This window comes from Harpia harpyja, chromosome 15 (genome assembly GCF_026419915.1).
Source record: "Harpia harpyja isolate bHarHar1 chromosome 15, bHarHar1 primary haplotype, whole genome shotgun sequence".
NCBI classification, from domain to species: domain Eukaryota; kingdom Metazoa; phylum Chordata; class Aves; order Accipitriformes; family Accipitridae; genus Harpia; species Harpia harpyja.
The window spans coordinates 10,816,170-10,832,174 of record NC_068954.1 but is presented as its reverse complement, the minus strand read 5'-3'; the positions used below and the strand labels follow the sequence as shown (position 1 = coordinate 10,832,174).

At 44.1% G+C, this 16,005-nt stretch overlaps 1 protein-coding gene across 1 annotated transcript; it reads left to right on the top strand.

Moving 5' to 3' along the window:
- The first annotated feature begins 45 nt into the window (after positions 1-45).
- On the top strand, positions 46-10,305 carry LOC128151989 (b(0,+)-type amino acid transporter 1-like). The gene is made up of 6 exons (XM_052809888.1): positions 46-795; positions 2,351-2,484; positions 5,371-5,500; positions 7,546-7,670; positions 8,115-8,202; positions 10,072-10,305. Exons 1-6 carry the CDS (start codon positions 52-54, stop codon positions 10,303-10,305), a joined length of 1,455 nt encoding a protein of 484 aa, XP_052665848.1. The 5' UTR covers positions 46-51.
- The last annotated feature ends 5,700 nt before the right edge of the window (positions 10,306-16,005 follow it).

The window sequence follows — 16,005 nt, the reverse complement described above, 5'->3', positions numbered from 1 at the left end:
AGTCTTATTCCATATTACCTTGTAACAACAACATCTCCTAACATTTCCACAATGAGGAAAAGGAAGACAACAGATTCACCTCATTCATCCACAGATATGAGTGAAGGGAAGGAGAAATTAAGACTGAAGCAAGAGGTTGGCCTGATTAGCGGAGTGTCATTAATCGCAGGCACCATGATAGGCTCGGGGATCTTTATGTCCCCTGAGTGGGTACTACATCATATGGGGAGCCCTGCCAGCAGCCTGCTTATCTGGGCAGCGTGTGGTCTCCTGGCCACGTTTGGAGCCTTGTCATACGCTGAGCTTGGAACCATAATTAAAGAGTCTGGAGGAGAATATATTTACATCTTGAGAATTTTTGGTTCTTTTCCTGCTTTTCTTTTCGCCTACACTTCTGTTATCCTGGTGAGACCAGCTGGTTTGGCAGCTGTCTGTCTGAGCTTTGCTGAATATGCTGTTGCGCCGTTCTACCCAGGATGCTCATCTCCGCAGGTTGTCATCAAATGTACAGCTGCTGCCTGCATCCTGCTTTTAACTATCATCAACTGTCTCAATGTGAGGCTGGCGACGTCTATTATGAACATTTTTACAGCTGCCAAACTCTTGGCTTTGTTGGTGATTGTGGTGGGCGGATTGGTGCTGCTTGCCAACGGACAAACTCAGAGTTTTCAAAATGCTTTTCAAAACACAACTGCAGGTATTGGGGCAGTTGGAGTGGCATTTTACCAGGGACTCTGGTCCTACGATGGGTGGAACAACCTGAACTATGTAACTGAGGAACTGAAGAAGCCTGAGGTGAGTGAGGGAGCTGGGTTTTACTTAATCCTGCTGCTAATATGTGTGATTCTATCTGTGATTGTGTTAAGAGGGGTAATCAAGGGATTAGAGCATTGAGGAAAGACTACTGAGCTTTCCACCTGGTTTGTTCTGTCTTCCAGGGCAAGACACCTATGGTTGTGTCCAGAAAGGATAAAAATGAGTCTCTAAGCAAAATAGCAGCCTACCTACCAGAAAGCACTAAAACCCCCATTGACTGGAAGAAAGATATTAGGCAGCACTTGCGTGCTTTGGGGATGAAGTTTTGTCTTAGTGGTTAGGGGATCTCACTGTAGACACCTAGATTTAAGCAGAAAAGCACTCACTGCTATAATCCATAAAGGTTCTTTAACATCACATATTCCCTGAAAGACTTGATCCATAATGTATGCATCACAAACCTACTTATCTCTCCTCATTGCATGGAGGGGGAACTTCTGAGCAAGCCAAGCCTCAGTGGAGAGGGAATCTAACTCTCTGAATGACCCTTGTCTTTAAACATCTACTTTTTAGGCATTGTTCTGTCCATGGTATGGGCACTGAAGTAGCTCACTTGCATCTTACATCAGCCCTCTCTGTGCCATATTACCTCTTTTCACAGATCAGACACTACAGCAGTGAACAACCCTTTTCTAGAAAGAGCTGTGTGAGTGCAGAGTGTATAGAGTTTGCTTTCTACCAGTGCAGCACACAAGATTTTACAGATTAAATGAAAATGCACAGTTAAATATTAACCTAAATGGCAGCAAAGATCCTAGGGTCATGTGGCAGTCTCTCCCACAGGACTGTAAGCACTGATATTCAGACCCTTGCAGAGTGGAGGCAACAACGTAAGGAATTGCTATATCTTGTCCTACATTGGGAATGCAAAAATTGCTATTTCAGGTTTTTAGATGTGTACAGTTGCTCTGTGATCACCCTACTAGTTGCTTTTTTCCAGTGCTTTCAGCTGCATAGGGTGGTGTTTGTTGATTTTATTGAGCCTTAAAATGACCTGTGGTCTTCCAAGATAGCATCCTGTCACTAGAAAAAAAATTAATAATTCCTTCCTAGAGCAAATCTCCTTTGTGCTGCCCTGCTTTGATTTAGCCTATAGAGGAATTACATGTGATGCAACACACACTGGCACTTCATCCATGTCAGTGGCATGTTCATGGGAAGGTGCAGCACACCAGTAACACACGAGTAACAAATAAATCAATATTAAAGTAATCAAGAAGTATGCAACAGACATCTTGGGCAGCTATGAACCAAAATATTTTTGAATAAGATTTGGGGCTTTTTTTGTTGTTTGTTTGTTTTTTTAAAGACTAACTTTTGAAATGTGCAACCTTACTGTTTGCCTGACATCTTTGGGAGACTGGTGTAAAAACTGCCACGTGAATCTGGATCTAAATCTTGTTCTGTGGAAAAGCTTAGTCAGCGAAGGAGTTTGAATGAGGGACATGGGTGGTGGCAAAGACAAAACAAACAAAAAAAGCCCAGTGCAGGCATGAATGTGCTGCACCTAACACCCTTGTCATCCCTTTTCCAGGTGACCCTTCCCAGAGCTGTGATGATTGCCATTCCTTTGGTTACATGCCTGTATTTGCTGGTAAACGTGAGCTACTTAGCAGCCATGACTCCATCTGAACTGCTGTCTTCAAGAGCTGTGGCCGTCACTTGGGGGTGAGCTCTGCATGTAGCAACACAGCCAATGCAGTCCAGTGACACATGGGTTGTCTCCCGAGTTTCAGGAGATTTAGGTGCTATTCCCAGTGGGAATGGCAGCACTGCGTTGGTCAGGCCAGGAAGACCTGTCAGGCCACGTTACAGGGAAGCATTCTGCCAGTCCCTGCTCTGTCACCTGCAGGGCAGTGTATAGCCTTCCCCCACCAAAGGCCAAGGCTGACCAGCCTCATCTGGCCCATGGTCTCCAAGGTGCACCTAGGCTGCCAAGATGGGGTGCTCTGCAGCACACCCCTTACTCCCCATTCCCATTCATTCCCACTGGGAACCTGTGGTTCCCCTCCAGCTCATGTTTTTACCCATGGAAAATGGCCTTAAAGAGGAGGTGAAGTGCACACCAGGAGCATCTCCCCACAGACGGTGAGGAGGCAGCGAGGGTGCATATCCAGACCTGGGGACTGGGAGATGCCCCACATTTCAGATATTTCCAGAAAAATGGAGAGGACAATGTGCTGCCCCACTAATGTAGAGGCAGTGGTTTGGGAGTGAGACAGCAGCCAACTGGGTGAATCCTGTCCACTCAGCACCTGGAAGTTAGACCGGACCGGAGTCTTTTGGTTCAGTTTCTCCATCTGTGGGGAAATGGAAAATGACACTGATCTCTACAACACCTTTGAGAAGCAGGAGTTTTATACACGGGTTGCGTAGCCTTTGGTAATCGTATCTTTAAGTTGGCTTGTGCTTTTCCAGAGTTGCACAGAAATTCTTTGTACCTTCCATCAACCTGAAGTGTTTGGTGATATTAAACAGGCTCTGTGCAAGACAAGGATTTTAGGAAGAGAAGGAAGGGACTGTCATGAGAGATGTAGGCACCATTGACTTCTAACCAGATGATCTTCCACCAGAACATCCAGCCTTAGTCTAAATATTTCCAAAGGCACAGACTCCGTGATAGCCCTAAATGAGTTGTCTGGCAGAAACGATGACACAGTATACCCAGAGATTATGTTGCTGCTCATCCTCTTCCTAAAAAGTCAGCAGTGGCTTTGCTTCTGTGTGCATTTCACAAGATCTCCAGTTTGAAGATCTGACTGAGCTCTTGCTAGATGTGTTCTCTAATAGCCTTTCATGTCACTATAAGTAGGAGCATTTAAAGGTCTAGTGCTTTGTTTGAACAGGTTACAAAGCCTCACTAAGCTGCAGTGTCATGAACTTTCTCTGCACTTCCTTTCCCATCATTCGTGATTAACAAGTTATTTGTGAGCTTCCTCCTTTTTAACACATCTCCTTTTCCTGCCTAATTAACCTTTTCACCCTGAGAGTGCAATTCAGGAAGAAACGTTGAACTAGCAACCAGAAAGCTGGGCACTCAAAAGCCTTGAGGACAGGTAGATAGCCACAAGCTGAGGAGAGTGTAATGGCTGTGGTTCATGAGCAAGGGATGCAGCTATTCAGGTCATTAAGAAAGGATGGGAGGATGATAAAGAAGCCAGAGGAGGACATATCACATTTAAATACATTTGCTCTCCATATAAGAAGAAAACTGCCAGAGAGAAACATTGTTCAGTGGTGAGACGTTCAGCCACAAAAGGAGCTTGTGAAACTCTCCCCAGTGTTTTTTTGATGCCAGTGATTTAACAGCAACAGCAGATCTCAGTTTGCTTGTAAGAAGTTACTTACAGTAGCCCCTGTAGTTCACTTTCAGGGTCCAAACAGCAAAGCACCAATCTCATAAATGCAAAAGACACCATTGCTAAAGATTTTATTATTAATTTTGTGATATATGTTGTTTTCCCTTGAGATCTTGTGGTTATGGAGTTGCAAGATCATAGGAGGTGCCCAGATTCCATCATTCTGAAAAAGGGAAAAATTTTAGTTCTGGTTATTGCAAGTAGCTTAATAACTTGAAGCCTGAAGGACCATAACCCAGTTATTAAGCTTCTAAACTACATTTTTGAAATTATTGTTGTAGATAAGCTCCTGCCATGATTTTGGAAAGCCCAACTCTTGATTTTTGAACGTTTGGGATAGGTGATACTAAAAAAGAGTACACATGGCTTAAAGGCATACAATTCAGATGGAAATATAAAGTGTTGTAAAAAACTTTTGAATTTGGGGGTTTTGCCAATTAGATGAACAGTGTGTTTGTTTGTGTATGTGTGTGTACACGTATGTGATAATTACCCCAAACACCAGCATTTGTTATTCAATTAATATTCCTCATGCTGCTTCATTCCAGAAAACAAGCTTCACTTTTAGGTGAGAAGATTATCATATCTTCCAAATATTTACCTTGAACTCTATTTGTAACCCTGCTACTTCTTCTATTATGGAGAAAGCAAACCATAAATGTCTGAACATGTTGCAGAATTGGACTTCTGGAATTCAAACAATTGCTTTGGCTTAGGCCTGACTCACAGAGTAGCAGAAATACATGCATATGGGATTGAAGGGTTAAATTCTTAGGCATATCAGGAAAGAGGTTATATTGCAGGATATTTCTTCAGGTCTGGTGGGAACAGTTTTTCTGCAATTTCCAAGCTAATATTGTTGGCTGTAATAGCAGTATCTCCAGGATTCGCGCCACAGCATCCGTACACAAAAAAGGGGATTTTGCCTGTTGTGACAGCTTTGTACACCATTGCAATGTAGACGGATGTAGATATGTATACAGCAGGCAGGAAGAAAAGTTGCCTTTTCTGGAAAAGACAAAAGTTACTAGTGACTAAATATTATGGGAACTGAAAGAAGGCTTTAAATCATAAGAAAGGCTTTGGAAAAAATTTCAGCGAGAATAATGGAGGGAAGAATCCTGTCTGGTTCTGCGATGAGTATTTGATACATCTACGAGCTGGATGTTATGCTGTGAACTCTTTCCCACCTCAGGGACAAAGTCCTGGGCAGTTGGGCATGGCTCATCTCCCTGTCGGTGGCACTCTCTACGTTTGGTTCATCGAACGGCACGTTCTTTAGCGGAGGCCGTGTGTGCTACATTGCCGCAAGGGAAGGCCATATGGTAAGGACAAAAAAAAAGGGGTCTGGCTTGCTTTGAGCAACTTTACCTTCTTGTGACACTAAAGCAGAGAGAAAAACACTGTGTATGTTCAACTGGTAGAGTGATAGTTCTTCAGTGGTTTGTTTCTTGCTCAAAGACTTTCTTCCCCATCTTTTTCAAATGTAATGTATATGTTGTCTCCTGACTTTCTTCTTCAGCCACGTAATTTCAGAAATATACATAATTACATCTACCCTGAATTTTAAGAACAGCTTTGAAATGAACAACTGAAATACTGCTGTATTGGAGCACCTGGCACAGGCTCGGGGGGACCTAGCCAATACACCTGCCAGGAAGGGGAAACCTGGCCGTGCTTGCGCGTTGTAAGGCACCCTTGCTTGCACTGGGAAGGTAGCCCAGCACTGGCAAGCTGCCTTTGCATGAAATACTGACTACCCAAGCTGGTCTCAGGGGTGTTCTGGCCGTCCCATGGGGTAGTCCAGTTCAGAAATAGCATAGGATATCTCTGCTCTTCAAGCTTCATAACAATTACAAGGTGACACTGAGCCTTACATGTCCCCTAGCTAGGGTTTTTAATTGGTTTTGTTAGGTGGGGCCAAATCTGATAGCCCAGCAGGGGTCAGGCTGCTCAGCTCTGTGCTCCCTGGTCCAACCGGTAAGTTCAGCATGTATTCCCAATAGGCACACACACACAAACACAAGTATACAACATATATATACGCACATACATACGTACATATATATATACACATATACAGTCAGCAGGCCACACAGATCTACACATTGAGACACACTCAGCGCTTGCACAAACACTAGCACAAACAGCACAGCACCAAGGGCCTCATCTTGTTCCCCTCTCTGGCTGATCGGGGTCTGTTAGTGGGAAATATATATATAAACATATGTACAATGTGGGTTCCTCCAGGAGCTGGGCTCAGACATTCAGTCTGCCCAGTAGCTGCCCCTGGATCCCAGTGTCCCCAGTTGCTGGTACCTGTGCATACAACCCCCTGAGGCCGCTGCTCCGCTCCAGCTGCTGGTACGGACCCCCTCGCTCACAGGCACACCCCCCCACACCTACCCACACTTCTTCTCCCTCTCAATGCTTGGGCTGAGCTCCATTTGTCCTCCTCTCTTTTGAGCAGGCATGTTGTGTTCCTCCTGGACCTTTCTGCTTCTCTGGTCCTTCCTCCCCATGCCATCTGGCATTTCTGCTCTCAGGTGTGAAGGATACCACTCTGCACCAGCTCTGCTCCTTGTACATAGGAGGCAATCTTTTATGTATATAAATGACCAGGTTGGTGGAGATGACTGAGTTGGTGGTTACTGGTTTTGGTGGTTACTGGTTCCACAGCTTCTCTTACTGATGACAGTGTCTGCTGTATCATGGCAAGCTCTGTGCTAAGCAGTTCACAGATGGTCTGAATTTGACCACACCAGACTAAGAGCTGAACGCTTGTGCCATTTCTCAGACACTCAGCTGTAGCAGAAGCTGGAAATAAAAAAAAAAAAAAAAAAAAAAAAAAAAGAAGCCTTTCTCATTAAACTTTCCCAATGAACCAAGCAATAAAGAGGCTAATGATTCTCTCCATGTTCTGGAACAAATCCTGGTTTGCTTTGTGGTTAGTTGCATAAATGTTTCAGGAGTAGTCCCTGTCTCATTTTCCAGCCAGCTCAAGAGAATTCAAGTCCCAGAGAGACGTGACAGAGGGTAGAGGAGTGGGACCATGCACAAAATCCTGATGATGATCAGGAAAGCTCTGATTTGACTCAGCCTTGGTCTGTCACACTAGTAGTTTGAAAACCTCATCTTGCCTGTCTAAACTGAGCATATTTGGTACGAAATCAGTGAGACACAATAAAAATATCCTTGAGGGAGGTTTCCATGTTTACACTCCTCAAAGCTGAACTGCTTTTGTATTATGCTTATTTGATGATTAAGAGTGGCTCTGCTGCAGGCAGAGCTCCCACCAGCAGCTGAGGGGAATGAGTAAGGATCTCCGAGTACATGATATGATGGTATATTGTTTTGCTTTGGCTTTCAGCCAGACATTCTGTCTATGGCTCATGTGCGATGCCTCACGCCCTCCCCCGCTCTGCTGTTTACATCCGCTATGTCTTTAATAATGATAATGTCAGGAAGCTTCACCAGTATCGTGAACTTTTTCAGGTATGTATGTGTAGTGTTTCTGTTTGCATCCCCTGTGCTCCTGGTTTTTGACATTGTTTTAGAAGTATTTTCTTCCAGTATTTTTCTGAGCCTGGGCTATTGCTTTCTAACCAATATTGTGGAGGGGAGAGGGGGAGAAAGAAAATAGGATGGAACCTATTAGGAACCAGCATCTTTGCAACGCATGAACGCTTCTGTCACTATATACTTAACTGAATGTGATTCATCCCCATATTGCAATGCATCTATAATATTCAGATCATTCTAAAGTTCTCATTGTTTGTGCTGGAAAGGAAATGAATGGAAGAACTACTGAATTTATATCAATATTCTACTTTTTAATTGGAGATATGAACATCTGGGATCTGCAAGGCAGGCCTGACATTCCTGGATGATCTCACCCCAAATGTAATGCTGCCTTTTTTTTTTTTTTTTTCCTTGCAGTTTTATAGCATGGCTTTTCTATGGCATGACTATTTCTGGTCTCCTGTATTTAAAAATCAAGAAACCAGAACTGCCAAGATCTTACAAGGTGAAGTAATAACATAAAACCTTCAAACCCTTTTCCTATATTGCCCAAATGACTAAGAGAGCATTATGAGGAAAGAAAGAGCACTGAGGCTGGTTGCTTACAGGTTTAGTGTGGTTGCCCTTCCTTTTTGAATTTCATGTTTTATCTCAGTAAAGTCAACAAGAGGCAAGATAGTGTGAATATACAGCATAAGTCAAGGTTGAATTCTCTGTCTTGATAAGCTAATAATGCACTGTCCCCTCACTGTGGAAAATATATTTACCATATCCTCTTTTTTTCTGAGAGATTTAAGAGGAAAATGAAGGATGATTCTGATCAACAATGCAATCACCTGTTTATGTTCTCAGAGCTTGGTCACACTCCTCAGAGGGTAGCCCAGGTGTAAGAACCTTACAGAGGACAAAAAACTCAGCCAGAATGCCCCATGTCCTTTGAGATGGCCAGGGGACAGGTTTGTTCCCCACAAAACAGCTAAGTGGGAGGAAATCAGGAGTTACCTGTTCTTCCCCCTGGTGCCATGAATGAGTTGAGCTGCAGCGCTTCCTCAGTGACTGAGGGAAATATTTTTACAGAAAAGATCCCAGGAACAGGGGACCTGTGAGACTGTGAATGCAGGACAGTGGCTTTTCCTTGAGACAAACTGAATGAACATCCTGGTTTTTATGGGGTTCCTCCAGGAGATAGATGACAGGCTGACACTGCCAGGCTGTGTGGAGCGATATCGAGTGTCCTGTGGGGCTTAGCATGAAGAAGAGCAGTGCTCTATTAAGTCTTCCAGTCACTGGCTTCTGTGACTCTGTCCTGAAATTAGGATGCTGGATGAGGACGTTCGTCCAATTTGTTGGCTGAATGGGCTTTAAGGAAAAGAAGTTCTGTTTCTGCAGTAGTGTTTCATACACTGTACAGAACTCCCACAGTCCTCCAGGCCAGTCCTGTGAGACGTCAGCCTGCTGCAGCCTTTGGTTTGATGGCCTAACTCCTTAACTAGAAGCAGCCCGTGTCTGAAGGTTTCAGGTCAACTGACAATGTATGGCTGATGTCCTGCAGAATCTGTATGTGTGTTGCAGGTTTATATTTAAGGGAAAGATTTCCTTTGGTTTGAAAACAATCATTTTTATTAGCATTTTGCCAAAAGAAATGTTAGAACACAGTGGACAGGGAGCAGAGTAGAGCATCCCACTAACATAGATGAAGCCAACAGCAGGTCTTCTCCATGCTCTCACAGGTAACCATGAACAACATTTCCTTTGGTCTATACCAGTGCCCTTGTGTTGGATAAAAGGCACAAAAGTAAAAAATGGAAAATTCCAGCTTGAATGTTCAGTTTTTCACCTTGTTGTGAAATTGTTTTTTCTTGTGCATTCACTAGCCATTGTGGGAGGATGGCTTCAAATTTAAATTTAAATACTTTCTGACCAGACTTGCAGAAATAGCCTCTGAGATTGCCTGTCCACCTATCTGTCAACACATGAATAAACCTTTTTGCCCAAGGGTCCTAAAGTTCAGTTATGTGATTTGGACACATTGCTGTGTATTTTGTCTACAGCTCAGCTTTTGGATGCAAGGTAGTAGGGAGAGCAAGAACAGACCTGGCACTAAAACCAGTAGTTTGCATCTTCAGGTCTAGGAGGGCAGGGAAGAGCAGGGTTTAGGGTGTGTGGCAGTGGTGTAGCTCTTGCAGGGATGTTCAACCTTGGAGTAGGACTGGGCTGGGAAACAGGATGTCTGGATTAATTGAGATTTCTAGGTAATACCTCAGGCTGCAGCAGGGTTTCATCTAAAAAGCCTTCTTCAGAAGCTTCAGGGTTGTTCAGGCCCACAGCGGCCCAGGATGACATGAGTCTTTACGCTGATGTTTTGCTTTCACAGGTCCCAATTATCATCCCCATAATTGTGCTGATGGCAGCTGTGTACCTGGTGGTAGCTCCCATCATTGATCAACCCCAAACTGAGATCCTCTACATCGTCCTGTTCATTTTCAGTGGCATCATTCTTTATTTCCCACTGGTTCACTTCAAGCGGCACCCTCGCTTTTTACAGAGAGTCACTTTACATCTCCAGTTGCTCCTGGAAGTTGCTCCGACCACCAGGGATGCAAACTGAGATAACATCCTCCTGGCATATGGCTGCCTGCCCTTCATGGTTTATCCTAGCACCTTGGTTTTCAAGGCTCAGAAAATATTTTTCTGTAAGGGAGAATGAGTAGAATGATAGCGTCACTAAAATGTCTAGCTGAGACAGACTAGAGCCATTACTCCTCACATTTCGTTAAAATTTTGGGGACATTTTTTTCTCATTTTCAGCTTTGCCTTGGCAGATTACATACAGATTCCAAAGGAATGTGTGCTTTTGAATTTTCCGTCCCAAGAAGAGCTGTTCATCGAAATCTTAGCTCTTATATTTCGAGGCAACAGGCAATAAAAGACTGACAATGAAATATTATTCCTATAGAAGGCTGTGACCCTAAGCCATTCCTGGCAATGCGTTTAATTATTTCCACCTAGTTCTGCCCACTGTGACCACATTGCTTCTCAAATAAATAAAGCATGGGCACACCATGTTCACAACAAAAAACCTCTTCCACTCAGGTATTCACTCTGGGAGCATGCTTTTGCGTTGCTCCTTCCAGTCCCAGGTGGTCAGTCACAACAGTCCTTTCTCTGTCTCAGTACATGGTTCCACCACTTTTCAGCCCAAATCATCCTACATCTCCCATAGAAAAACCTCTGACGTGAGAAGTGCTTTAAAGCTCAGTTAGTTTACTCAGTTGAGAATGCACTCGTCATCTGGGATCCATCCATTCGTGGTGAGGACACAGGCAACATCACTTAAGTAGCGACAGTCACCCAACACCCTTCCCGTAATTCCCCCAAAGACAAATAATTTCTCTTGTGACAAAGTGAGGAAAAAAACCCTACATCATATGTGCCAGCAAGATACTCTCACTGTGAATTAAAGAAGCCACATACTGGGCTACATTAGGAGAAGTGTGGCCGGCAGATCAAGGAAATACTCTGTCCCTTTGGACTCAACACTGGTGAGGACACACCTGAAATACTGCATCCAATATTGGGCCCTGCTGTTCAAGGGAGAGTTGTGAAGTCAACAGAGCCAGGCTCTTCTTGGTAGTGGCAACTAGGAGCAACAGCCACAAGTTGTGGTTTGAGATGTTCAGACTGGACTTCAGGAAAATTTCTTCACCACGAGGGCAGTGCAACCTTGGAGCAGTGTGCAGGAAGGTGGTGAGATCTCAGTTCTCGTACATTTTCCACCACAACTATTTCCACCAATTTCCATGATTCTAAAGGCAGAGCACAAAAAAGTCATGGGCTGTGCTCTCACTCACACCTAGCACACTACGGTCGCTGTTGTTTCCCATTACCCTGAGGCTCAACCCCTTTTCTCTTGTTCTAGGGGAGAGACATTATATGCTGTTTTCTTTCTATTTGTCCAGGTTGTTCCTGGATGGGACCTGTCCTGTCATAGGCTAAAAAGGTCTAGGAGTTAGTCCCTATAATGTCTTGTTGCGTCTCAAAGTACCAAATGTTACTCAGGTCAACTTTCTGTCAGCATTTCTTCTGCAGATCTGTACCTAACACTTTGTTCCTGGAACAGGGTCACTTGATCCTCCAGGCCTTTTCCAGCCCATCTCAGAGCTGTGTATCTGATTACAATCTCATTCTGCAATGCCAGCCCTTCTGTTCCTCTGAGTGGTGATACCAGCAGCTACAGAGATGCAACAACAGTCTGTTTTTCCAGGTGTTAGATATGATAATGGGATCAGCCAGTTGCTGCTCACCTTCTAAATCCTTAGCTTAAGCAGTGTTTAGGAGGATTTCCTTCCACTACTTTTTACTGGAGTTGTCAACAAAGGCTAAGGAAGGAATAGTTTTCCCTCCTGAATCTTATGACAATGCAAAATTCTTGGGATGCCACTTTGTCTTCCCTCCCTGTATACCCTGATGAAGGGTGTGTACTTAAAGGACTGATGAGCTCAGGAGGTCTAGCCCTAGGCTCTTCATCTGATGTCAGGCAAGCTTCTTAAAGGAGCTGCATATCAGCTACTTATCTAAAAATGAGGATAATATTATTTCTCTGATTATAATTTTTTTGAAACAATCTCTCTTTCCTACACATATTTATGGAGCTTGCCACATGGGACTGTGCTCTTTTGAAGATCTACAGCCCATATCCAAAAAAATGGGAATTTAAAGGCTTATTTAAAGGTTAGACATGCACAATATTTGTGGCTTTAGCCACCTATCCTTGCATACCTAAGTACAATCAGGGTTGGTATTGTCTGCACATAATTCTTGTGGAACAGGAGGTATTGCCACTGTTTTATATCACAGGTGTACTATACTATAGAAGATGAAAAGATGAAAGGATTGAGTGGCTTGCTGGAAGTCACACAGGAAATGTATGGAAAATGTGACTGTTTCTCCCAAGGTCCAGTCAAGCATCTTATCATGTAGCCGATCCTTTCCCTCTGTGCACCTGTGACATATGAACAGTAATAACGAACACAAAAAGACTTAACGCTTTGGATAAATAGCCTTTCTATGTTGCTCATTTGTGTACAGATATAGGGGAGCTGAAAAGCTGCAAGTACCGTATTTTGCACAATCCCATTTTCTATAGAAAATATTGTAACAAGATTTTTTTTTATTTATGTTGCCTAGGGTTTGCAAGCATAGGTGTTTATAATGCCAAAACAAGATGCTGAAAGCTCAGAAAATGCCAAGATAATTACAGTAAAATGGACATTAAAATGAAGCGAGTTGACGTGGTTGTTTCTGTTTTTCATCCAAGAAAAACAATTCCGTAGGAATTTTACTGCATGAACATAAACAATCAGCATCAAGCTCATCTCTCCTTGGATGGAAGGTTTAACTACATGCGTGGGTGCTTATATGTGTGTACACTCATTTTTCAAAATGATTGCTTATCTATTTCAACCGCAGCATATGCAAATCAGAATCTTTCTTTCCTTTATCAGACATTTGCAATAGAAGTGTCAGGAAGAGGCAGCGTGTCCTTACCGTTCGTTACTACAGCACAGTGACAAACATGATGGCAGGCGGAGGTCTATAGCTGCCGTTGTGTGTACAGGCCATACTGTAAGATCATGTTGGTCCTGTCTGTCACCGAAGATCCAGAGCCCTGTGACCTGTGCTTAGCCCCTTCCTTCACGGGCTCTGAGAAAAACTGGACTGTTAGCATTGCCCTCAAGGTAATCATAAGATCTATACTTCACCTCAAGACGCTGAGTATAATTGAATCCCATGCTTCAAAGCTGGAAACCTGCAACCACCAGTCAGGAGTTTTACCTTGGTGCACAAAGCTGAATGTATTCTGGGTCTTTTCCTGACTTCCTCAGAGGCATCAGAGATGGGCTACACCTGGGGACAGCCAAGGGTGGTCCAGTGTGCGAGAGGGTACAGAAATTCCTCCTTTGGTGATTTTCTGATAAGCCTTGCTCGTATGCCCAAGTTGAAGTGATTGTCGTAATTTGTGGTTGAGGAGAAATTTCCCCTTGGGTGAGACAGAACAGAGTCTATAATGATTTCAGTTTTCCTCTGTTGCAGAAACACAGTTCACCTGCTTGGATCGTCTGGGTTTATCTTATTAGTTCACTGCTAGTGCAGAGGGTTTGGTGTTCAGTCTCTCCTGCTCTTTCCTGGGACATAGCGGGTAATCAAGGCCTCACTGGAGCCTCTCAGCAGTGCTAACTTGCTCTCCAGGTCATCACGCTGAGGGGGTGGTAGAGCTTCTGTTTTCAGAGATGAAATAAATACAGCCAACTCTGGGAATCAAAGACCATTTAAGCGTGGGTTGGAACTGACCTCTGGAGGCCTGTAGCCCAACTCCCTGCTTGGAACAGGACTATTCCCCAAACTAGATTAGGTCACCTGTGACTCTGTCTTGCCATGTCTTGGAAAACACCAAGGATGGAGAGCCCACCATCTCTCTGCACTGCCCTCCTGATAAAGAAATTTTCCTGAAGTCTAGTCTGAACCTCCCAAGCCACAGCCTGTGGCTGTTGCCCTTCACTGTATCATCTGCTACTGCCAAAGAGGTTGGCTCCATCATTTTTGTAACTCTTCTTCATGGAGTTGTAGGTTACTATCAGATTACCTCTTGTCCTTCCTTTTGCCAGACTCAACAAACCCAACTCCCTCAGCTTCTTCATGCAGGTGACGTGCTCTAGGCCTCTAACCATCTTGGAAGCTCTCTGCTGGACCCTCCCCAGTTCCTCCGCTTCCCCTTTGAACTTGGGAGGGGTCAGAAAATTGGATGCAACATTCCAAGTGTGCCCTCACAGGTGTTGAGTCTACCGGGACACTGATGTCCCTTGATCTGCTGACCCTACTTCTCCTAATGTAGGCCACTATGTGTAACCCCAGCTCCTTTCAGCCAGTCAGTTCCCAGCCTGTGCTGACACGTGGGGTTATTCCACCCCAGATGCAGGACTTGCGCTTCTCATTGCTGAGCTGCAGGATTCATCTGCTGGCCTAATCCTCAAGTTTCTCCGTGTGCCTCTGGATCGAAGCTCCACCATTTGGCAGGTCAGCCACTCCCGCTAATTTAGTACCACCTGCAAATTTGCTGAGAGCACATTTTGTCACATCATCCAGGTTGCCCATGAAGATACTGAACAGCATTGGCCCCAGGTTCAACTCTTGTGGTACTTGTGACCAGCTGCTGACCAGATGTCAAGTCACTGGTGTAGCCTTAGCTTGCTATGTAAGGCACACTGTTCTAAGAGCTACAGCTGACTCAGTGGAAGGCAATTGCAAGCCCTTATTTTATACAGTTGGTACTAGTATTAGGAACTTTGGATAGGCTCTGATAAATCTACCCATCCGGATGACTCAGTCTAGCAGTTTAGAGGGATCTGTATCTTGCACTTTATCATTTATTGACTAGTTAGTTGAATATCATCAGGGTCTTCATGTATGTGAGTCATTCCTCATGAAGGAATGATTTTTGCTAAAAAAGAATGCAGACCCAGGGTCATACAATAAATGGGTGGTCTTAGGTTTGTGAACTAGTGGTGAGACTAACGGGTAGTGAAATAGCCCATTTGTTTTTAGAATCGAGCTACCATGTCAGATTTGTCCTCGGAGGCGGTGACCCCTATGGCTTGAGTGTCAGGCAGATAAATGGTCATCTTTTTCTTCTAAAGGTTGGTCATTAATTCTTATTGTTTAATTTCATGGACTATGCCCTGGTTTTCATGCAGTGAGATGACAGGCAATGGGGGAGCTGATAAAAGGGAAAATGAGAAGTAAATTGAAAGAGAATTCCTATATGTGCAAGTCTTGGGTTGTATGTCTGCTTTACCTATGTAAAATCCAGACATGTACAACACTTAAGCAGCAAAGACACATGCCCAGAAGTTCAGAAATGCCAGAATAAAAGTTGTTTGTTCAGCAGTGATTCCTTTCCTTTCTGTTTGTATGTTCTGGGCCTATCTTTTAGTAAGTAATCCATTTTTTCCACAGCACATCTGTGTCATTAATGGACAAAGTAAAGCAACAGTTCAGTATTTTGCCTTTTCCCATTGCTCAGTCTGTGGTTGCCATACTTCATCAACAGGTCACGATTCCTCCGAAGAGACGGCTCCAGGATGAACACAGATTTTCAGCAGAAGGTATGAGCCCTGGCACAAGGGGCATCACCACAGCCCCATTGCTCCCAGTTCCCGAATTAGAGATTCAGAGCTGCCCCGGGGATCTCTCAGCGTATTGGTCTTGCTGTCCTTCTCCCTTTGCTGTGGCCTTACTCCAGGGCTCTGCA

What these genes read in the sequence shown, in the direction of transcription:
- LOC128151989 (XM_052809888.1), top strand. Translation starts at nt 52, where the DNA reads ATGAGGAAAAGGAAGACAACAGATTCACCTCATTCATCCACAGATATG. An exon ending in CCGCAAGGGAAGGCCATATG is followed by an intron (nt 5,501 to 7,545) that starts GTAAGGACAAAA and finishes TTTGGCTTTCAG; the next exon opens with CCAGACATTCTGTCTATGGC. An exon ending in AGTATCGTGAACTTTTTCAG is followed by an intron (nt 7,671 to 8,114) that starts GTATGTATGTGT and finishes TTTTCCTTGCAG; the next exon opens with TTTTATAGCATGGCTTTTCT.